This window comes from Myxocyprinus asiaticus, chromosome 31, assembly GCF_019703515.2.
Source record: "Myxocyprinus asiaticus isolate MX2 ecotype Aquarium Trade chromosome 31, UBuf_Myxa_2, whole genome shotgun sequence".
Lineage (NCBI taxonomy): Eukaryota > Metazoa > Chordata > Actinopteri > Cypriniformes > Catostomidae > Myxocyprinus > Myxocyprinus asiaticus.
This window is the reverse complement of record NC_059374.1, coordinates 456,240-479,741: the sequence shown is the minus strand read 5'-3', so window position 1 is coordinate 479,741 and position 23,502 is coordinate 456,240. Positions and strand designations below refer to the sequence as shown.

At 47.0% G+C, this 23,502-nt stretch overlaps 1 protein-coding gene across 6 annotated transcripts in view; it reads right to left on the bottom strand.

Annotated features, from left to right (window-relative positions):
- Positions 1 to 23,502, bottom strand: part of stx1a (syntaxin 1A (brain)) — a 122,058-nt gene that overhangs the window by 60,142 nt on the left and 38,414 nt on the right. For all 6 annotated transcript variants that reach the window (XR_007894120.1, XM_051665223.1, XM_051665221.1 and 3 more), the window contains 2 exons: positions 18,523 to 18,596; positions 18,309 to 18,417 (listed from right to left, as the gene is read on the bottom strand). Coding sequence is in view for 5 of the 6 variants with exons in the window: in XM_051665223.1 (XP_051521183.1) it covers positions 18,309 to 18,417; positions 18,523 to 18,596 (183 nt within the window). In the remaining variant the exon portion in view is untranslated. The remainder of the gene's footprint in view (positions 1 to 18,308; positions 18,418 to 18,522; positions 18,597 to 23,502) is intronic.

Below are 23,502 nucleotides of genomic sequence, written 5' to 3'. Positions count from 1 at the left end.
GACAAACGAGTGCCTGACTTATTGAAGAAGTATTGAAGAAACCTGGGAATATTTGTATGATGAAGAATTAAGATTGAAAGATGATTTATTACTTTTACTTATGCTTTTATTGAACTCATGTACATTTTAATATTAATGAAGAATGGAAAAAGAAGACATGGTGGTGACTAAAGATTAACATTGCTTGTCTTGTTTGTTTATAACCATTTAAATAGAATTGTTTAAAAAATGGGGTACACGATTGGCTAAAAGTAATATAATGATTGGAATAACAATCCTTGTGGGAAGAATAATATTCTGTTGTGTGTTACCATTAGTAAAATTATTCTTGATCCAAACAACAGTGAAGCAGATGACACTGACCAATGTGAATGATCCAATGCAATACAATTACAACTACCCTGAATGGACAGAAAGACCAAATTGGAAGGAAACTGATTCCTCCAATGAATATATATGATGAAATAAATGATGAGCCATGCCCCGGGATGAAAGTGCTAGCCTAACCTCTCCCCGGAGGTGACCCTCTACGATGCGCAAAGTATCTGGGTTGAAGATATCTACACTACAAAAGAGAACTCTTAATATATAATGAATATTTGTTTCATGTACTCTACATAACTGTGACAACCACAGGCAAGGCTGAACCAATTGCACGCTCATGATTACAGTATAACATGCTTATAGGTTTCATTTATTGAATGAAGAGATAAGGAGACAGAATATTTTTAATCCATTCTTAATCAAACTTGGATGGAGGCGTTTGGTTCTGTAATCTCCACCAGAGTGCGGTTGCATAATCTGGTCACTGGTGATGAAGCTGTGTGACTTAACTTAGTCACTAAATAGCATAACTGAGGCAACAGAATTATGAAACTGCACTCTGGATAAAGACAGTGAAGGTGAGACTTATGTAAGTCTCAGAGGGGGGATATGTGGAATATTTTTATCAAGTTAAATATAAATTAATCAAGTATAATCAATGTAAATATAGCCATTTTTGTCTACAATTATTTCTAAAGGTCAAGCATGGATTTTACTGTGTGTTTGGGTGTGTTTAGTGGCCTGTGGGAATGAGGCCCCTGAAAATGGAATGTGTAATCACATATGGTACTCATATATGGTAAACTTGAGTCTCATGTTTTGACACTAGAGAAAATATAGGATAAGGCCCCGTAAAGAGGTTCCAGATGGAGAGGGTCCTCTCTCATAGTTTAATGTTTTCTAAGCGGACTAAAGACACAGAACAAAATGTATGGGGTGTATTGGTCACGCCCTAGGTGAATATGTGTATATAGGCCTGTTTGAATACAGAAAGTCAGTTGTGCTGGGAGCAACTCGGCTTTGCTATCTCTGATAATAAAATCTATCTTCTGGCATCAAAACCCTAAGACTTCAAGAGTGATGTTTCACAGAGGTGGCAGAAGCCACAACAGGTGCTACCAGGACGACCTGCTCCTTGTCCTCCCTGACCTTGCACAGGGTCTGTGCAAGTAGGCTCACTGGGGGAAACGCATTTTGCGAAGTCCAGGGGGCCAGCTGTGTGCCAGCGTGTCTATACCGAGAGGTGCCTCGGTCAGGGCATACCAGAGCAGGCAGTGGGAGGATTCTTGGGAGGTGAACAGGTCTACCTGTGCCTGTCCGAATCAACTCCAGATCAGCTGGACCACCTGAGGGTGGAGTCTCCACTCTCCCCTGAGGGTAACCTGCCATGACAGCGCATCCACTGCAGTGTTGAGGTCGTCTGGGATGCGAGTGGCTCGCAGTGACTTGAGGTGCTTCTGACTCCAGAGGAGAAGATGGCGGGCGAGTTGTGACATACAACGAGAGCGCAGACCACCTTGACGGTTGACATATGCTACCGTTGCCCTGTTGTCTGTCAGAACTAACACGTGCTTGCCCTGGATCAATGGCTGGAACCTCCGCAGGGCGAGCAAAATTGCCAGCAACTTGAGGCAGTTGATGTGCCAATGCAGCCGCGGGCCCATCCATAAGCCGGCGGCTGCGTGCCCGTTGCAAACAGCGCCCCAGCCCATTTTGGAGGCATCTGTCATAACCACGACGCACCTGGAGACCTGCTCTAGGGGAACGCCTGCCAGTAGAAACATGAGGTTGGTCCAAGGGCTGAAGAGGCAGTGACAGATCGGCGTGATGGCCACGCAATGTGTTCCAAGGCACCATGCCCATCTAGGGACTCGAGTCTGAAGCCAGTGCTGAAGCGGTCTCATATGCATCAACCCGAGCGGTGTGGCCACCGCTGAGGATGCCATATGCCCCAGGAGCCTCTGAAAGAGTTTCAGTGGAACCGCTGTTTTCTGTTAGAACACCTTCAAACAGGTCAGCACCGACTGTGCGCGCTCATTCGTGAGGCGCGCCGTCAACGAGATTGAGTCCAACTCCAAACTGAGAAAAGAGATGCTCTGAACCGGGAGGAGCTTGCTCTTTTCCCAGTTGACCCGAAGCCCTAGTCGGCTGAGGTACGAGAGCACCAGGTCCCTGTGTGCACACAACATATCCCAAGAGTAAGCTAGTATTAGCCAATCATTGAGATAGTTGAGAATGCGAATGCCCACTTCCCTTAGCGGGGCAAGGGCTGCCTCTTCGACCTTCGTGAAGATGCGAGGGGACAAGGACAGGCCGAAAGGGAGGACCTTGTACTGATACGCCTGACCCTCGAATGCAAACCACAGGCAGGGTCTGTGTTGAGGTAGAATCGAGACGTGGAAGTACACGTCCTTCGGGTCTACCGCCGTGAACCAATCTTGATGCCGGACACTCGTTAGAATGCGTCTTTGCATCAGCATCTTGAACGGGAGTCTGTGTAAGGCCCAGTTCAGTACTCGCAGGTCCAAGATTGGCCGCAACCCACCGCCTTTTTCCGGTACAATGAAGTAAGGGCTGTAAAACCCCTTCTTCATCTCGGCTGGAGGGACAAGTTCTATCGCATCCTTCCGTAGGAGGGTAGCGATCTCCGCGCGCAAGGTAGCAGCGTTCTAACCCTTCACCGAGGTGAAGTGGATGCCGCTGAACCTGGGTGGACGCCTGAATCTTGTCGGATGTACCGAGTTCAGGGACATCGAAGTACTTACCTGGCTCCTTGTGACCACCCTCGGAACAGCCTGGGACGGGGGAGGAAGAGGCCTGTCCTCATGACCCGTGGAGACTGTCACATCAGGAGTGGATTTGTGCCAAACCTGCCCAAAAATGGAGTGGTGGACGGTGGTCATGATGACGGCCGTGCACACCAAGTATGTGACCCAGGGAACAAGGAAACCGCTCTTGCTGAACTCTTGGGTTCCGTAGCCACTTGGGCATGCGGCGCAATTAAATGCAAAGGTAACAAAAAATTCTCCTCCCGGCCCTCCACCGGGGGATGGAGTGGTCTGCTTACCAGCTCCAGAGCAGGGGGTTTCGTCGTCCCTGGGTCGCCCGTCTCAGGGGCGCTTCGAAGCATTTTGTGGGTTCTTGGCGGCCATGAGAGGGGTGGCATCCACGCTGGGGCCGGGCCAAAGGGGCAGGCTGTGGCGGAGCCGGTGCAGTCACCGCAGGGGGATGCAGGATCTTGAGCCGCACCGGGGCAGGATGTGCCGGATAACCTCTGTCTGCTGCTTTACCGCTGAGAACTGCTGGGCAAAGTAGCCAACCTGGGAAATGGGGGCAGGAAGGAACCATGTCGGCCTCTCCCATCTCAACCAGGTTGAGCCAAAGGTGGCGCTCCTGGACCACCAAGGTGGACATCTGCCTGAGACCACGCCGTGACCTTCGTCACCTGGAGAGCAAGGTCGGTCGCTGAGCGCAGCTCCTGCATCAATCCTGGAGCGGAACTACCCTCGTGCATTTCCTTTAGTGCCTTGGCTTGGTGGACTTGCAGGAGAGCCATGGCATGCAGGGCGGAGGTGGCTTGTCCAACGGCACCATAGGCTTTGGCCGTCAGGGACGATGTAAACCTACAGGCCTTGGATGGGAGCTTTGGGTGCCCGCACCAGGTGGCGGCGCTCTGTGGGAATAGGTGCACCGCGAGCGCCTTATCCACTGGGGGGATTGCCGAATTGCCCTTGGCCGCCCCACCATCGAGGGTAGTGAGGGCAGGGGAGCTGAAAGATCGGGACCGGGCAGTAAAAGGTGCCTCCCACGACCTCGTCAGCTCCTCATGCACTTCCGGGAAGAAAGGAACGGGGTCGGGGCGTGGCTGTGAGCGGTGCCGCGAACCCAGGAACCAATCATCGAGCCGCGAGGGTTCAGAGGAGAGTGGAGGGTTACACTCTAGCCCGACGCTCGTGGCTGCCCAGGAAAGCATGTCCGTCATCTCCGCGTCAGCCTGTGACTGGCCGACCGCACCCGACGGGAGGAGCCCAGCCGAGGCTTCCACGTCTCCTATGCTGCGCTCGAGAGCTCATCACCTTCGCGGGCTCTGAATAAGAGGTTGAACTCACCATGAGATGAGCCGGCGGACTCATCCGGAAGCCCGATCAGGGCAGACGAGCGTGCTGGGGAAAGGGAGGTCCGTGGGGGGATACCCAGCGGAGGTGGTCCCATTGGGGTCCCCAAATCGCCCCCAGTGCTAGCCGTGCTGGCCTCATACCCATGAGTAGAAGGGTAGTTTGGGTAGTTTGGGTGATTATGGCAGGAAATGGGGCACTTATGTGAGCATGACCGTTCAGCTCCGAAGAGAAAATCTGAATGAGTGGTTGCATACCAGCTCCTTTTACACCCGTATGTCTGGGGGAGTGGTATGCAAATACCACTCGCCAATTTTCATTGGCCTTTATTCAAAGACCAGAGGTGTCTCGGGCTCCCAAGAGTGACCCCTAGTGTCACTACATCGACACAACGTCGAGTGAGTGACAGATAGGGAAACTTGAATTTAGTACTGGAAGATGGAGAATGGGGTAGGATTTTTAAAAATTTCAAGTCTATGTCTAGGGATGCAAGGGTGCGCCTCATTCAATTTAAGATTCCGCATCGTTTTTATTGGACTCCCTCTAGATTGTATAGGCTTGGCCTTGAAGACACACCTACTTGCTGGCGATTTGGAGGATGGGGACATAGCCCATGTTTTTTGGTCCTGTACAAAGTTTCAAGAGTTTTGGTTGGGGGTTCAGAGTTTCATCTGTGAGGTCTTGAGCACTCAGATTTTATTCTGCCCCAGACTTTGTATTTTGGGTGATGGGGCAGGTATTAATATTATAAATAAACACATAAAAAACTGTGTCCTTACCTGCGTGATGATCAGCAGGCAGGTGATACTTAGGGTATGGAAGTCGCTGGGTGCTCCCTCATTTCATGAGTGGTGCACTGAGTTGGGCAGAGTGGCGGCTTTTGAGGAGTTATCACATAGACAGCTGGGCAGTTTGGGTGATTATGGCAGGAAGTGGGGCACTTATTTAGCCTTCCTGGAGGGTTGAAGGGGAGGAGCAGTGGAGTGGGACAATTGGGTTGGAGTTTATGTAATTAATATGTGGAATCATTTTCCTTTTTTTGGATGGGGAGGCATATATTGACAAAAGTTGATTCTGTGTTTTTATGTGTTGTTTGTGTTCATTTTAATTTTGGAATCAATAAAAATTGTTAATGACATAAAAACAAAAGAGATGTTTGCGTACATTTTACATTTTAATATTGACTCAAGATTGCAATAAAAATGGAATGTCAAATCAGCAACTGTATTTTAATTTTTAATTTGACAGGGACGAAGCATTGTCACTGTGAAAATAAAAATGTAATCATTTAATTTAATTTTTTTATTTTGGCATACATTTTGCGTACACTTAGTGGAAATTAAATGGTTAATGAGGTTTTATCACTGCGTTCATTTATTTAATATTGGCAGGTTTAACGTTCCATAGGATGGAAGGACATTCCTTATTTCGGAATTTACACACAGGTCAGGGGCAGGATTAATTGCGGTAATTTTTTAACATTTTATTTTTCATATAATTAATCACACAAAAATGTATGTGTTAAATCAACAGCCCTACAAAAAATAAATAATAATAAAAAAAAACACAAAAAGAGCAAAAATAGGAAAAATATAAGAAGAAGAAGAAGAAGAAATAATTTTATGATTAATACAAGGTATATTTGTTATATGGAAACTATGAATGGAATAGAGTCACATTTAAAATGGGCTTTCCATTTAGTTTGGACAAGCTTTTAGTTTAAGCCCCTCTCACATCCAGTTATATCCAAATACAGATCATTTTGCAATTGCAACAGATGCAGACAAAGATACAGATAACGGCTTCACTGCACACCCTTAGGAGACAGTTTGTCATAAAATTTGATCTTTGGGGAACTGCACCTGGACTGAAAAGTGAGAAGCAGTAGTGTAACAATTTAACACAACCCCTCTATCCACAATGTCCTCTTTTTGGCAAGCACAATATGGTCTCTTTGAAATGAGAACACAGAAACACTAGCCTGAAACACTGAGCCCACACGCAGCATTGTTCCCCAATGACAATCTGTAATTAGTACTTGATTGAGGTAATGAACTGTGTGTGAAGTGACACAACTGTAGTCTGTGTGTATCATGACTCACAATTGATAACACACTGAATACAGTCACCAGAGAATGAGGTTTCTGTTCTCTACAGAAATTCGTGTTCTGTGTGATAACAGATGCTCTTTAATGCAGCAAGCCTCCCACACCTTTTGAACTACGAATTTCCAAGACCTTTCCAGTCGTTTGTGATTACTGGTTAATTATTTCATAGAGTATACCGCACAGTATTCATTTTATAGAGACTGCACTCACATAGAGCAATTTTTAAAAGTAAAAACAAACATTAATTCTAATCACACACAGCGCGGATTAGGTAAAAAAAACTTTATAGACATTTTAGCCCTTGTTCTACATTTAAACAAACTCAATGTAAAAACTTGTAAATCTTACTAATCATGCATATAAACAAACATTTTGCAACAATTTGTAAATATTTAAAGGGGCAATCATACATTATGAAATATTTAAACTTCAACAAACATATATTTAAAATATTGAAACATTTAACAAAAAGCCTCCTAGCATCTATGCAGGAGTTTGGTAAAAACCTGTGCAAAACCCTGCCCCATAAACCTAATGCTTTTTTGTTTTGTTTTTACATAGTACTTTTGATATAGTAGCACTTACATGTTAGATGTGAGATTCTGTTTTTATTATTAGATTCCAACCTTGTGAATATTTTGTATTAAAATGTGTATGAAATGACAACAGTGACAAGATACAATGTGAGTAAATTAATAACTAATTAATCCTTACTGCATGTCTGTGTTTATGTCTGTATGGGCATGAATTATAAATCACTGCGCACATGTAGGATGCCTGAATGGAAATATGTGTGTTTTTTTGACACTGAAGAAGAGAGGAGGAACATGAAGATGTTTGCAGAGGTGGAAAAGCCTCATGACCCTCATGAGAAGAGAAAATGACCAGTAATTACTGCTGGAAAAAAAAACGTTAATCACCATACAAAAGCAAAAGAGGTAAAAGACAAAGAGTTTGTTTCTCTCCCTCAGCCAACATACACAGATTCAGTACAACACATTCAGTACATTGTCATTGGGTACATGTTGGTGTTGGGTGATCCGGCAGGGCAGAATTATTACTGTGGTTCCAGGTTAAAGCTGCCAGCACACCTGCTAGACAGTTTATATTAGAGAGAGAGAGACAGACATTGATTGATGAAGGATGGTGTCACGGAGCTGCTCTTAGGGTACTTGGTGGCAAAATCACAGATTACAAAAATGTACCTGTTCACACTCTTGCTACACTTTAGGAGACCCCACTATGTCCATCCCAATATGTGTGAAAGGTGTGTCAGTGATAGGTATTATTAAGTGTTCTTGTGCTACAGCCATCTCTAATGTTAGCTGACACTGTGCATGTGTGTATAAACTCAGTTACATCTGCCTACAACTAGGCCAACTGAATCAACTTGCTATTCTCGCCATAGCCTGGTGCTTGACTAGTGTCCTGCTCAAGGAATTGAGTGAGCTAGGGACATGAAACTATATCACATAGATTAAGGAACTGCTTTTACATGACCTTTCACTTGATACAGTTTATTCTATTTCAGGACATACTTCTCCTCTGCCAAGAGATAGAATTCTGCTTAACACCATTGTGGAGGCAGAGGTGTGATCGAGCGCCGATCTGTGGAGAGTGAGGTCTGGGAAAGCTGAGTGGTTAAGGATTTACACCTGTGCTAACACCTGTTTGTATTCCCAGTGAGCTATGACACAGAGATAAAAGGGAAGGAGATGGCGGCAGAAGGGAGACAGCTGAGCTTCCAGTGAGTGTGTGTGTGCATTTGAGAGCGTTCATTTTGGAATGAAGTACGTCATCTCCCACTTCCTCATTCCAGAGAACTTAGGGATGCAGTGGTGCCAAAACCCGGGAGGAAGATCGCCGTCATGGAGTCCTTGCCACTGGCCTAGATCATCAAAACCCTCACTGGCATCCACCAGATCCAACATCAGGCCCTTCTGGAGCTGCAATCGGAACAGGAACAACAGTTCCAGGCCCTGATGCAAGCCCAGGCAGAGGACCGACAGGTGATCCAGAGCTTGCTGCTACAGGGGTACTCTAGCAGCGACCCCGACCATGCATGCTGTGCCTCAGAACATGCTGGTGAAAATGGGACCACAGGACGACCCCGAAGCCTTTATAAAACTGTTCGAGCATGCCACAGAAGGAGGCCGTCCAGCTGGCAGAGTACCACTTGGTGGCATATCCGGGAGATGGCGATTCTTTTTCTCTCTCTTTCCCTTCCCCATCCCATACTGTTCCTGTCCTTACCCCCAGGCAACAGGGGTCATTCTCCCAAAGCTGGATCCCTGGACCCGGGGGGGGGGGGGTTCTATTGCTCCGAACCCCTTTGTTTCTGTTCCTCCTCCCCGCCAGGTTGGTAAGTCTGGGGTCACAGGTGTGCAAATAAGGACTGGGCCGGTGTGTTGCCACTGTGGGGAACCGGGACACATTCAGGATCAATGCCCGGTGATGGATGTGGGGACATGGGGCCGGGTTCCGATGTGTCACAAGCCGCCCCTGATCGAGCAGGGACGTACCACATACCAGTGAGTATCCAAGGAGTACATACCAAGCATTGGAGGATTCGGGTTGTAATCAGACTTCGATTCACCAAAGCTTGATTCAAGTGAGGCTTTGGGTACAGCACACCGGATGAAGGTGAGGTGTGTGCATGGGGATATACACAAATACCCTTTAGTGCCTGTTACTGTTCAATTCCAGGGACAAAAACATAGAATAGAGGCGGTGGTTAGTCCCCGCCTCACCCATCCGCTGATTCTAGGTATGAATTGTTCAGCATTTCAGACATTATTAAGGGGAATGTGTGTGGATGGGCCCTGCAATACTGTAATTCGGTATGGGATTTGTGCAGCGCTGACTGGTGAGGCATTGCCTGAGCCGTCAACATCAGCTTCATGTCAGGGAAACCCGAAGGGAATTGAGGGCTCTGCCACTCCAGTCCTCCTGGAAAACCCCATGGGGGATTTCCCTCTGGAAGAGATAAGTCTCTCAGGCACACCTTTGACCAAGTAAAAGTAATTGATGGTCAAAAGCTTCAGCCTGGTGTTGCACTTTCCAGACTATACTTTTCAATTATTAAAGATAGGTTGTATCGAGTGATGCAGGACACTCAATCAAAAGCAGATACAACCCAGTTGTTAATTCCGAAAAGCTGCCGGGAAATGGTCTTCCAGGTGGCTCATTATAATCCGATGGCGGGACATAAGACAACTGTCTCATGGCCCGTTTTTATTTGCTGGACATTTGCAGGGATATATGCAGGTGGTGTGCTGCATGTCAGTTGGTGAATTCACCAGCCACTCCAAAAGCGCCATTGCACCTCTTCTGTTAATCGAGGTCCCCTTTGAAAAAATTGCCATGGACCTCATCGGGCCATTAGAATGGAAGTCATGGGGGCATCGCTTTGTATTAGTATTGGTGGATTATGCAACACGATACCATGAAGCAGTGCCCCTGCGCAACATTTCAGCATGCAGTGTTGCAGTGGCACTCTTAATCATCTCAGAGTTGGGATTCCAAAAGAGATCCTAACTGATCAAGGCACCTTGTTTAGGTCACATACACTCCGTGAATTTTATGAACTAGTAGAGATTAAGTCGATCTGCACCAGTGTTTACCATCCTCAGACGGATGGCCTGGTCGAGCAATTTAATCGGACCCTTAAAAATATGATTCCGAAGTTCGTGCACGAAGACACGTGAAATTGGGATAAGTGGCTAGAACCCCTGTTATTTGCAGTACGATAGGTCCCACAAGCCTCCACGGGGTTTTCCCCCTCTGAATTACTTTACGGCCACAAGCCTCAGGGCATCCTGGCTTTGGCGATGGTCGTCCCAGAGAGGGTGGAGTTAGGTCCGGAGGTGGAATCAAAAACCACCCCAGTTCCCTTTGGAGACCACCTCTCACCGTCCCAAGTCAATGAGGTTGCCAGGTTGCAAAAGGAGTTTTCCGACGTATTTTCATCTCTACTCTGTCGTACGAACCTCATAGAACACCACATTGAGTCAACTCTAGGAGTGATGACACGTTCTTACCCCTATTGGTTACCGGAACACAAGAAAAAAGTTGTACGGGAGGAACTCACGGCCATGCTCAATATGGGTGTGATTGAGGAGTCCCGCAATGACTGGGCCAGCCCGGAAGTCCGACTGGTTTTGTGTGGACTACAGAAAAGTTAACGTGGTGTCTAAATTTGATGCGTACCCAATGCCTCGCATTGATGAACTGGTCGATCGGTTAGGTGTGGCTCGCTTTTATTTGACACAGGATTTAACAGATATTGGCAGATCCAATTGATTCCCATGTCCTGAGAAAAAATGGCCTTTTGCACTCCATTTGGTTTACACCGATTCATTACCCTTCCATTCGGTTTGTTTGGGGCCCCGGCAATGTTTCAGCGACTCATGGACAAAATTCTCCGCCCGCATGCTGCATATGCCGCTGCCTACCTGGATGATACTATTATTTATAGCAATGATTGGCAGTGGCATATCCAGCATCTGAGGGCCGTCCTGAGATCGCTGAGATAGGCAGGACTTACAGCGAATCTGAGGAAGTGTTCAATTGGACAGGTGGAAGTACAATATCTGTGTTTCCACTTGGGTCATGGACAAGTGTGTCCCCAAATTGATAAAACAGCAGCTATTGCGGCTTGTCCGAGACCCAAGACCAAAAAAGAGGTGAGACTGTTCCTGGGGCTGGCTGGCTAGTATCGTAGGTTTGTACCTGAATATTCGGATGTCACCAGCCCGCTGACTGATCACACTAAAAAGGGAACACCAGACCCTGACCAGTGGATGGAGCCGTGCCAACAGGTGTTTACACAAGTGAAAGCTGCACTCTGTGGCGGACCACTCTTGCATTCCCCTGACTTCTCTCTCCCTTTTATGTTACAGGCGGATTTGTCGGACAGGGGGTTGGGGGATGTATTACCTCAGGAAGTGGAGGAGGGGTGGCGCCCCATGCTGTACATTAGTCAAAAGCTCCCTGTGCGAGAAACATAGTACAGCACGACAGAAAAAGTCTGCCTGGCCATCAAATGGGCAGTCCTCACTCTTTGGTATTACCTGCCTGGGAGGGCCTTCACCCTCTGTTCGGATCACGCCCCACTCCAATGGCTCCACCACATGAAGGATCGTTGGTATCTGGCACTTCAGTCCTTTAAATTTGAGCTGGTCCACAGGCCAGGGGCACAGATGTCTGTGGCTGATTTTCTCTTTCGGAATGGGTGGGGAGTCGGTGGCAGGCCAGACGGTTAACTGGCCTGAATCGGGCAGTGGAGGTATGTGGAGGCGGGGGTGTGATCAAGCACTGATCTGTTGGAGAGTGAGGTACGGGAAAGCTGAGTGGTTAAGGATTTACACCTGTGCTAACACCTGTTTGCATTCCCAGTGAGCTGTGACACAGAAATAAAATGGGAGGAGACGCGGCAGAAGGGAGAGAGATGAGTTTCCAGTGAGTGTGTGTGCGTGTGTGCATTTGAGAGCGTTCTGCTGAAAAGCAAAGATTTTTGTGTTTGAATAAAGACTGTATTTTTGGAATGAAGTCCACCATCTCCCGCTTCCTCATTCCAGAGAACTTAGGGATTTGCTACAACCATCTACCTCACACACATTCTGAAACCATCCCTGCAAAGTAGCATCCTCTTTCTGCAACTGGGCCATGTTATCTGGGATGGTTAGAGTAAAACACCCCTTTCAGTATTTACTATTGCTTTAGCATACTGACCGTTTACTAAGACTAGAAGCAAAGGTTCTATACTGTTGCTTTCTAATGGCACATGGGGTGATGTGTGTGGGTAATGTTGGCAGGGAGCATAACACAGGGCAGAGTTCTTAGCTTTCCTAGTGGGTTAAAAGCAGCTTGGTGTTGTAGTGATAATCACACGGCCACCCAATTATGGAGACTTATGTCTCTGCAGAACAAAAATGGGCTTTTCCCAATCAGTGGGCGTTTTCAAACCATTGAGATTCCCTACTTTCACTGGATAGTTTAGAAATGCCCATCCTCGTTTGAAAACGGCCACAGATTTGAAAACACCCATTTTTAATCCGCAGAGACTTATACTTGCAATTATGTAGTGGACCTCAAACAAGACACCAAAGTATGTGGTGATTATTGATCACACGTCACTTAAGGTGTGTATGTGAGTGTGTATAAGTCAAGTCAAGTCACATTTATTTGTTTAGCAATTTTCAGAACACGCATCTTTCAAAGCAGTTTTACAGAAAATTATGCTTTAACAGAAAATGAAGCTGTAATATCTGTAATGTCTTAGAGTCATCATTGTGCCATTTGATAAAAACGTGATTGTAAATTGTGCCTTAAAATAAATAAATAAGTAAATAATATTTGTATTTAGACCCCCAGTGAGCAAGCTAAAGGTGAATAATGTCAGATGGCAAGAAGTAAGAAATTTTACCAGCACAGTATAAGGATTATCCAAATGGACCATTCAATAAATTAGAAATATGTAAATACGAAGGAGTTGGTCATCTAAAAAAATTAAAAGGATTTGTGAGATTACGTTCTGCTTGATCTGCTCTGCTCAGTGATGGCGATGTCTTCCACTGGTATTTCTGGGGTGCATTGCAGTGGGGAAAGGGCTGGATTCCTTTTCAACAGCCTTGAACATGAAGCTCTGAGTAATGCTGATCTCCTGAAGCACCGAGAGGGTCCTTGCAATCTGAAACATGCAGTTGAAGCTCTGATGACAATCGCAGAAGTTCTTTAATCTTGAACACGCAGATGAAGGAAATTTAAAGAGAGGGTTTACTCACAAGAGCTTAACCTTGTCACTGGTTGTGTCTGTTATTGTCTCACTCTTCCAGCCTGGAGACTCAGAACGGTGTGTTATTCTGTTAGTGTCTCCCACGAATCAGGCCAGAGACTCCGATTGTGATATGGCGTATTCTGTTAGTGTCTCTCTGGATGGGAGACCCAGAACAGTGTGTGTCTGGTGAAGGGGTACTTTTTCACCTTCCTGATGAGGAGGAGATTCCAATTTGGCGCCTTCCTTTTCAAATATTCTGATTGGCTTTTGACATCAGAAGTGGCACACACAGTGTGGCCCATCCTTTCTACTCGGTGTGGAACTTGTTTGCATAGACTAAAGTTCACAGTTAGAAAAATGTCTTTAAAGATTTAACTATGTATTTACTTTCCAAACCACTTCTAAAATACTCTTGGCATTGTGCAGAATGCACAGATTCCAAATATGATACTGAAAGGTTGAACTACCACCAATACATTCATTTATATTTTAACAGCTCAGTTTGTGTGAACTGTTGTGTCACAAAAAGTTGTTAATATGCATATACCATTCTCTAAATTGATTTGGAGTAGATGATGTAGTTTTGTGTCCATCTGTGGAGTAAAAGTATGTATGTGAAGATTTGTACTTTCTTTTGGAGTATCTCTTTGTTTCAGTTGCTCCAACCAAATGGCCTGGCCAATCAACAGAACTGGTTTGATGGTCCTCAGATGTCTTCACAGTTGTTCACACCTAGGTTTTAGGGATGGGAAGCCTGGGTGAACAATGGGGAATTTGTTGATGGAGGTCAACTTCTCTCCAAAGCCCTTTGTATCTCAAAAGAGTGCCTAGAAATTGTCTTTTCAATTTTATCTGATGGCAAAAGGCAGCTGTTTATGTAAGGCCTCAACATATCAGAAACCTGATCGTGTCAATGTGATCACAACGTGAAGTTTCATCCTCTGTAATGGATGAAAAGGCTTTGGAATGTCTTTGCCTTCTTGCTGCCAATTACAGTGTGTCCTAACTCCCCACAGTAGTTAACACCTGACCTCCTGCTTGCAAGTTCTGTCCATCTGCATATGTGGTGAGTCTGTTCTTAAGACTCCCCCGTGGCATCATATGGAGGCAATAGGCCTATAAATGTAATAACAGCAAGGATTTCCTGGCTCCTAACAAGAGGCCATCTGCTAGGTATTGTGTTCTATTCGAAAAATCAAGTTCTGAGGTAAAAGACAACATTCAAATGAGGATAATGACTGATGTGGAATGGCCTGGTAAAACAGATAAACTATGACACATTCAGTAGTTGAATGGACCATTAGCAAGTCTGGTGGTCAACTGTCTGGATAGGTCTCATCAGAAGCACAGTACTTTACAGTCGCACACAAATATACAGGAAAAATAAAATTTTGTGCAGGTTCTGGCATATGTACAGTTTTATAAAGCTAAAAACATTTGTGTGTATGCAAAATCTGACTTTTGTGCATATCTATGCCAAGTTTTAAACATGAGGCTCCTGGTAATCACCTGCCTGCATGGCACCCACATGGCCTTGAAGTTACAGGAACTGGTGCTGCATGATACACCATTGCTGGTCTTGCCTGGATATTGTCTTCTCCATCCTGTAATCCCATGCTGCCTGAGACTGCAGGAGAACCCTCACCAGGCCTGCCAACTCAGATAGCATGCCTTAAGCTGAGCTTGTTGGAGGGCCTGTGGTGGGGGGGATCGGGGAGGACTGGGGCTACCTCTGCTCTTCGGGCTTCAGTTGAACTGGGTGCTTCTATGTCCAACTCTGGGTGAAAACCTGTCCCTGCACTTTTGTCTTTTCTGGCCATGGATGACATTTTAAATCCCACTTCTGACACCTTTTTTCAGATATGTAAGCACTGACAAGCCAATAAAAACTATTGGGAACTAGTGGAAGATGTGTAAATTACCATTTTTCTTTTTCTTCCCAAGCTAGTAAACAGTGTAGGTGCAAAAGTGCTTTTCCTGGTGGGCCGGTCTACTTGTTGGTCTGCAGCTGTACAATCCAAGTTTATTATGATTGTATATAAATAAAGGAGAAGAAAGTCTTGATATCATTAGTCCGGCCCATTTGAGTGACAGGGAGGATAGTATAATATCTCTCCAACCCATTCATAACCTATACTGTCTGTGTCACGACACACTGTGAGAAGTGAGGACCCAAACACAAGTGAAAAGGGACTGACATAGTCATCGCCGATAACCCCACCATCTCTCCAGAGGCCACCGTGTCAGTCCCTTCCACTGCGGCCACCATGTCAGTCCCTTCCCTAGCGCTTCCTGAATTTGAGTCCTCACTTCCCTCAGTGTGTCATGAAACAGATATTATAGGTAACTGGGAAGCTGGGAACCAGAAAAGGGACTGACCTGGTGTCAGTGCAGGACTTGGACACCATCTGAGGAAGTGCAGCTGACCTGACCGCTTCTAAGGGAGAAGCTGCAAGGGAGGCGGAACCGTTCCTCCTTCTCCTCCTCCTACGGGTTGTAAACGGGAGTGTGGCTACCTGTGGGCAGGGTGGCGGGACACTCTACATGAGAAGGGGACCATTGGATAGAGGAGGCCCACTCCCCGTGGTTGAAAAGGTAGCCTACAAACTCCCAGAAGGAGATAATTCTCACTCCTCCCATATCCCAGGGGCCTAGTTGCTCTTTGGGGCAGCTATTTAAAATGTCCTTTAAAGTGGCATTGTAGTTCAGCCCATCAGTGGTGATAAGGAACTTACAAGTAAAGTCCCTGACATCAGTCTCCCCTTGACGAAGCGAGTACAGCCAACCAAGCTGGACTCTCTCTAGCGGAGCCCCGTTGACTGGAGAAGAAAATGCCCAAAATGCCCATCCGCTTGGTCCAGTGTTGGCCAGTTTGTTCTGTCATGACATACTGAGGAAAGTGAGGAACCAAATGCAAATTCAAATAGGCTTTTATTAAAAATAAATGTAAATAAAAACAAAACTCTCTCAAGGGAGAAAAACAACTGTAACAAGAATAACCAAAATAAGTATTAAACATAAACAGATACCAGAACGACAGAGAGAAACACAAACCAACCTGAGACATGAACACCCAGAAACAAACAGGCAAAGACATGAGGGTAGAGGGCACAATATACTGTATAGAGATGAAAACACATGAGTAACAGGTGATAACAATCAACACAATGAGAACTAGATGAGGAGGCGTGATCAGGGGAAACAAGGAGGTGGAGTAAGGAGAGCACATGGCTTACACAAACAAATCCATGTACACAAAGACAAAAAAACACACCAGGCCACAACACACAGACCTCAAAGGGCAATCCAGACAAGATCACGACAGTCTGTTCTCACTCCAACCGCCACTGCTCATCACATTCAAACTGCGCAATACACATCTTGTCCATGCGAGTGATCCGATGCCCACTTTAATGTTAGTAGCATATTAAACTACATAGTATACCTCATAATTAAAAATGTCTGATTTCACCAGTAAATAAGTTTCACCATTTACAAAAGTACATTATTTTAAAGGATAAGTATGCATTGCCATTATTCATTTTAAATATTGTACATGCACTGTATGTACTTTAATAGGTGACAATACTGTTTTAAAACTGACAATATTAATATAAAATATTTTAAATATATGTAATCAGTCACAGTATGCAGCTGAAACTACAGAACATGATTCTGTATTTTCAGAAATGCGGAATTATTAATATTTCTTTTCTGGTGTCACCATTGTGCATTGAAGACCAGGACCATAATTGATTTCACCAATTCAGAGCATTGACTACAAAAACCAGAGGCCACTGTGCTAGCTGTTAAAGATTTTACACACTCACTATTTTGTGTCATCTGGCTAAGAGCAAGTTGTCTTGAAAATTTTATGTAGGGAATAGTCAGGTAAGATGAGCCAGTTTTCACTTAAGCTGCACTCTAGTCAACGAGAAATGGGACATATTGTATATTATGTGTAGGGACGTCAGACAATATCGTATCGTTTGATAAAACGCTCTTGATACAATAGTCTATTTACCGTTCGATACATAAATATATATATATATAACTGGTAGTGTTAAAAAAGCTACTGATTAAGTGCTTAAAACCAAGCAGTGCAACATTAAGAGCGCTCACAGCCCAGTATTATCCAACTGCAAAACAGAGCAGCTAGTCTAAAATAGTTGAGTTGAGAACTCGAAGCAGTTTGTAGCATTACAAATTGTCAAATTAGCCAAACAACAGTTTTATGTCACGGTGCTACATCAAACATGTTTTATTTATGCCGACATCTCAGTGCAAACCGGTGGAACTTGCAAAAAATGTGAGGCAGAAACACAGCAGCAGTAAGTTTGTCTCACTGCTGCATTTAACAGACAGCCTCTCCCAGTTGACACTGAGCGTGATTACATGCACAGCAAAATGCTGATGACAATCAAAAATCAACTTATTCGAAAAACAGACAACGTAAGAAACTATCAGCTTCTAGTCCAAAAACCCGAAGTCTAATTCTCCATGGGTTCCCTCTGCATTTTACTATGGGTTTTTGTTATAATGGAGGTTTTGAACTTATGAGTAAAATAAGGTCTGTGTTAAACATTACAATACATGGATGTTTTGTTCTACAAAATAAATTGCACACATTCGTACCACAAACGTGAATTTTGAAGCCTTATTGAATTAGAAACTTTTTTTTAAAAACACACGGCAACTTCAAAATTCACGCTTGTGGTATGACTGGGTGTAATATATGTTGAAGAACAAAAACGTCCACGTATCATCAAGTAATGTTTACCACAGACCTTATTTTAATCATAAGTTCAAAAACCCCATTATAAAAACCCTTAGGAAAATCCCAAGGAAACTCATGGTGAATTAGACTTCCTGGTTTGCCAACAAATTGATGTCACAGCTGAACAGCTCTATTGTGTCTATGAGATGTCCTCTCTAATATATTGAAACAAATGTGTTTACATGTGTGTGTGTGTGTGTGCTCACTGATCTCCAGTTGTCTCTGAATTCGTCCTTTGCAGCGTTCCCTGTAGTCTGACTGTGTTGCATTATATTCCGACATCACTTCAACAAATTTACGTGACAGTGTGGAGTGCTGAAAAGAAACAGTAACATATACAACTAATGTACATAGAAAAACATATCTGGCACACATAAATGAACTCCAGCCATGTGACTGAGGTGTTATCATGGAGATCACCTGTGTTTTGCGTATCCTCAGATCAGCTGATGAGCGGTTCAGAGTCTCCTCCTGCTCGATGCTCTGCTGGATATCTACAACAACATAACTTGTGCTGAGTAACATCATCAAGTCATGCAATGCTGTCTTTAAATCAACTGTGAAGCGCTACAAGAAACACGGAAAAGACAAATTATATAAAATACTGAAATTGCTCTTTTTTGTGGACTCCAGTCAGTGAATTTAATACTTTATAAATTAAAACTACTTCCTCTAATATAATTTTCTCTTTATTTGGAACTTGACAAACATAGTCAATTGTCACATTACAGTCGAAAATGCTGTTGACCAATATTATTATCATTATAAACTTAAACTAAACATCTTCTCAAAGTAATGCAACAAAGACAATATTACATAAATAAATAAAAAATATCCAACAAAAATAAACACTTACAGGATCTTAATGTTCCCTATCTGTCACTCACTCAACGTTGTGTCGATGTAGTGACACTAGGGGTCACTCTTGAGAGCCCGAAACACCTCTGGTCTTTGATAAAGGCCAATGAATATTGTCAAGTGGTATTTGCATGCCACTCCCCCGGACATACGGGTATAAAAGGAGCTGGTATGCAACCACTCATTCAGATTTTCTCTTCGGAGCCGAATGGTCATGCTCGTTGAGCTGAATTCTCACGACCCTTCAGTCACCTCTGCTGGATCTGACGGCGCATTTCAGCGGCTTCTCCCTCCTCTGCACTGGTGCACTGCAGAGAACGCCCCTGGGCACTTCGGCAGAAAAAAGAGAGTATATTTTCTGAAAGTGTTGAATTCTCTAAAAGAGTATATTTCTCTAAAAGAATATATTTCTCTGAAAGAGCGGCACACACGGAACGTCTTTTTAAAGATGCCTTTCCGATTGTGTGTTATTCCTGGTTGTGGTCATTACCTCTCAACTTCAGACGGTCACGATCGCTGTCTTTCGTGTCTGGGCGCGACCCACACGGAGGCAGCATTTGTGGATGGTTCATGTTCTCAATGCGAGAACATGACCATGGCAACGCTGCAGTCGTGGCTTGCTTTCGGGTTTGAGGCCAGCGAGGCTATCACTGAGGGCGATTTGGGGACTCCAATGGGATCGCCTCTGCCGGGTATCCCCCCGCAGACCTCCCATTCCCCAGCACGCTCATCTGCCCCGATCGGGCTCCCGGATGAGTCCACTGGCTCGTCTCACGGCGAGTTCGACCTCTTGTTTGGAGCCCGCGAAGCGTATGAGCTCTCGAGTGCAGCATCGGAGAACAGGCTTGTCCAGTCGGATGCAGAAGCCTCAGCTGGGCTCCCCCCTTCGGGATCGATTGCCCAGTCACAGGCTGATGCAGAGATGACAGACATGCTTTCCCAGGTGGCCGCAAGCGTCGGGCTAGAGTGGAATTCTCCACTCTCCTCTGAACCCTCATGGCTCGATGATTGGTTCCTGGGCTCGCGGCGCCGCTCAAAGCAGCCATGCCCCGCTCCAATGCCTTTCTTCCCGGAAGTGCACGAGGAGCTGACAAAATCGTGGGAGGCACCTTTTACTGCCCAGTCCCGATTTCTCAGTTCCCCCGCCCTCACTACCCTCGATGGCGGGGCGGCCAGGGGCTATACGGCGATTCCCCGGTGGATAAGGTGCTCGTGGTGCACCTATGCCCGCAGAGTGCTGCCACCTGGCGGGGACGCCCAAAGCTCCCGTCCAAGCCCTGTAGGTTCACGTCGTTCCTGACGGCCAAAGCTTACAAAGCTGCTGGACAAGCCACCTCTGCCCTGCACGACATGGCTCTCCTACAGGTACACCAAGCCAAGGCGCTAAAAGAACCGCAAGAGGGTAGTTCCGCCCCAGCTCTCCGAGCGACGGTCACGGCGCGGACTCTCGGGCGGACGATGTCCACATTAGTGGTCCAGGAGCACCACCTTTGGCTCAACCTGATCGAGATGGGTGAGGCCGACAAAACATGGTTCCTTGCTGCCCCCATCTCCCAGGCTGGCCTATACAGTGACACCGTCGAGGACTTTGCCCAGCAGTTCTCGATGGTGAAGCAGCAGACGGAGGCTATCCGGCATATCCTGCCCCAGTGCGGCTCAATATCCTGCACCCCGTCTGCTCGTCGCCAAGGGCGTCCCCCTGCAGTGACTGCACCGGCTCCACCGCAGCCTGCCCCTTCGGCCCGGCACCGGCGTGGAACCCACCGCAGGAAGCAGACACCACCCGTCTCACGGCCAGCCTCTAAGAACCCACGAAGGTCATCAAAGTGCCCCTGAGATGGGTGACCCAGGGTTGACAAAACCCACAGCATTGGAGCCGGAAGTAAGACCACTCCATCACCCGGTGGAGGGCCGGGTGGAGAATCTTTTGTTGCCTTTTTATTTGATTTCGCCGCATGCCCAAGTGGCTGCAGTACCCAACAGTTCAGCAAAAGAGCAGTTTCCTCCTTCCTCATCACGACCACCGTCCATGGATTTTTCCTTGCAGGATTGGCACTCCAGTGGCAGTCTCCCCGCCCCTGCGCGCCCAGCTGTGGCACACATCCGCCCCCGATGTGACAGTCTCCACGGGTTGCGAGGACAGGCCTCTTCCTCCCCCGTCTCAGGCTCTTCTGGGGTGGTCACAAGGAGCCAGGTAAGTGCTTCGATGTCCCTAGATGGCCACGACATGGTGTGGCACCTCAAGCTCCACCCCGCCACAAGGCCCCACCTGCCGGTACGTCCGACGACATTGTCCCTTTGGTCCCCCTTGCGTGGAACTTGGATGCTTGGCTTGTGCTTTCCAATCCGTCGCGATAGCTGGTCCGGACCGTCCGACTCGGCTACGCGATTCAGTTCACCAGGCATCCGCCCAGGTTCAGCGGTATCCACTTCACCTTGGTGAAGGACGAAAACGCTGCTACCTTGCACATGGAGATCACTACCCTCCTACGGAAGGATGCGATAGAACCTGTCCCTCCTGCCGAGATGAAGAAGGGGTTTTACAGCCCCTTCTTCATCGTACCAAAAAAAAAGCCGGTGGGTTGCGGCCAATCTTGGACTTGCGAGTACTTAACCGGGCTTTACACAGACTCCCGTTCAAGATGCTGATGCAAAAACTCATTCTGGCGAGTGTCCGGCTTCAAGATTGGTTCACGGCGGTATACCTGAAGGACGCGCACTTTCACGTCTCGATTCTACCTCAACACAGACCCTTCCTGCGGTTTGCATTCGAGGGTCAGGCGTATCAGTACAAGGTCCTCCCTTTCGGCTGTCCTTGTCCCCTCGTGTCTTCACGAAGGTCACAGAGGCAGCCCTTGCCCTGTTAAGGGAAGTGGGCATTCGCATTCTCAACTATCTCGACGATTGGCAAATCCTAGCTCACTCTCGGGACATGTTGTGTGCACACAGGGACTTGGTGCTCTCGCACCTCAGCCGATTTGGGCTTCGGGTCAACTGGGAAAAGAGCAAGCTCCTCCCGGTTCAGAGCATCTCTTTTCTCAGTTTAGAGCTGGACTCAGTCTCTTTGACAGCGTGCCTCACGAACGAGTGCACACAGTCGGTGCTGGACTGTTTGAAGGCATTCAAACAGAAAACAGCGGTTCCACTGAAACTCTTTCAGAGGCTTCTGGGGCATATGGCATCCTCAGTGGTGGCCACCCCGCTCGGGTTGATGCATATGAGACCGCTTCAGCACTGGCTTCAGACTCGAGTCCCAAGACGGGCTGGTGCCACGGGACATATCGCGTGGACATCACACCGGTCTGTCACCGTCTCTTCAGCCCTTGGACCGATTTTTCATTCCTACGGGCAGGTGTTCCCCTAGAGCAGGTCTCCAGGCACATCGTGGTGACGACAGACGCCTCCAAAATGGGCTGGGGCGCTGTTTGCAATGGGCATGCAGCCGCCAGCTTACTGGCACATCCGCCCTGTGTAGGTTCTGGCCGTTGATCCAGGGCAAGCACGTCTTAGTTCGGACAGACAACAGGGCAACGGTAGCATATGTAAACCGCCAAGGTGGTCTGCGCTCTCGTTGTATGTCACAACTCGCCCACCATCTCCTCCTCTGGAGTCGGCAGCACTTCAAGTCGCTGCAAGCCACTCACATCCCGGGCAACCTCAACACTACAGCGGACACGCTGTCACGGCAGGTTACCCTCAGGGGAGAGTGGAGACTCCACCCTCAAGTGGTCCAGCTGATTTGGAGTCGATTCGGACAGGCACAGGTAGACCTGTTTGCCTCCCAAGAATCCTCCCACTGCCCACTCTGGTATGCCCTGAACGAGGCACCCCTCGGCATAGATGCGCTGGCATACAGCTGGCCTCCTGGCCTACGTAAATATGCGTTTCCCCCAGTGAGCCTACTTACACAGACTCTGTGCAAGGTCAGGGAGGACGAGGAGCAGGTCATCCTGGTAGCACCCTACTGGCCCACCCAAACGTGGTTCTCGGAACTCGTGCTCCTCGCAACAGCCCCCCCTGGCAAATTCCCCTGAGGAAGGACCTTCTTTCTCAGGGACGGGGCACCACCTGACACCCGCGACCAGACCTCTGGAATCTCCATGTCTGGCCCCTGGACGGTAGACACGATCACTCAGACTAGGGCCCCCTCTACGAGGCACCTGTATGCCTTTAAGTGGCATCTGTTCGCTAAGTGGTGTTCTTCCTGACGGGAAGACCCCCAGAGATGTGCAGTCGGATCGGTGCTTTCCTTCCTGCAGGAGAGGTTGGAAGGGTGGCTGTCCCCTTCCACCTTAAAGGTGTATGTAGCCGCTATAGCGGCACACCACGACACAGTGGACGGTAAGTCTTTAGGGAAGCATGACCTGATCATCAGGTTCCTGAGAGGCGCCAGGAGGCTGAACCCCTCCAGACCGTGCCTCGTTCCCTCATGGGACCTCTCTGTAGTTCTTCAGGGTCTACAGAGAGTCCCCTTTGAGCCTTTGCAGTCAGATGAGCTTAAGGCACTCTCCTTGAAGACTGCCCTCCTGACTGCGCTCACTT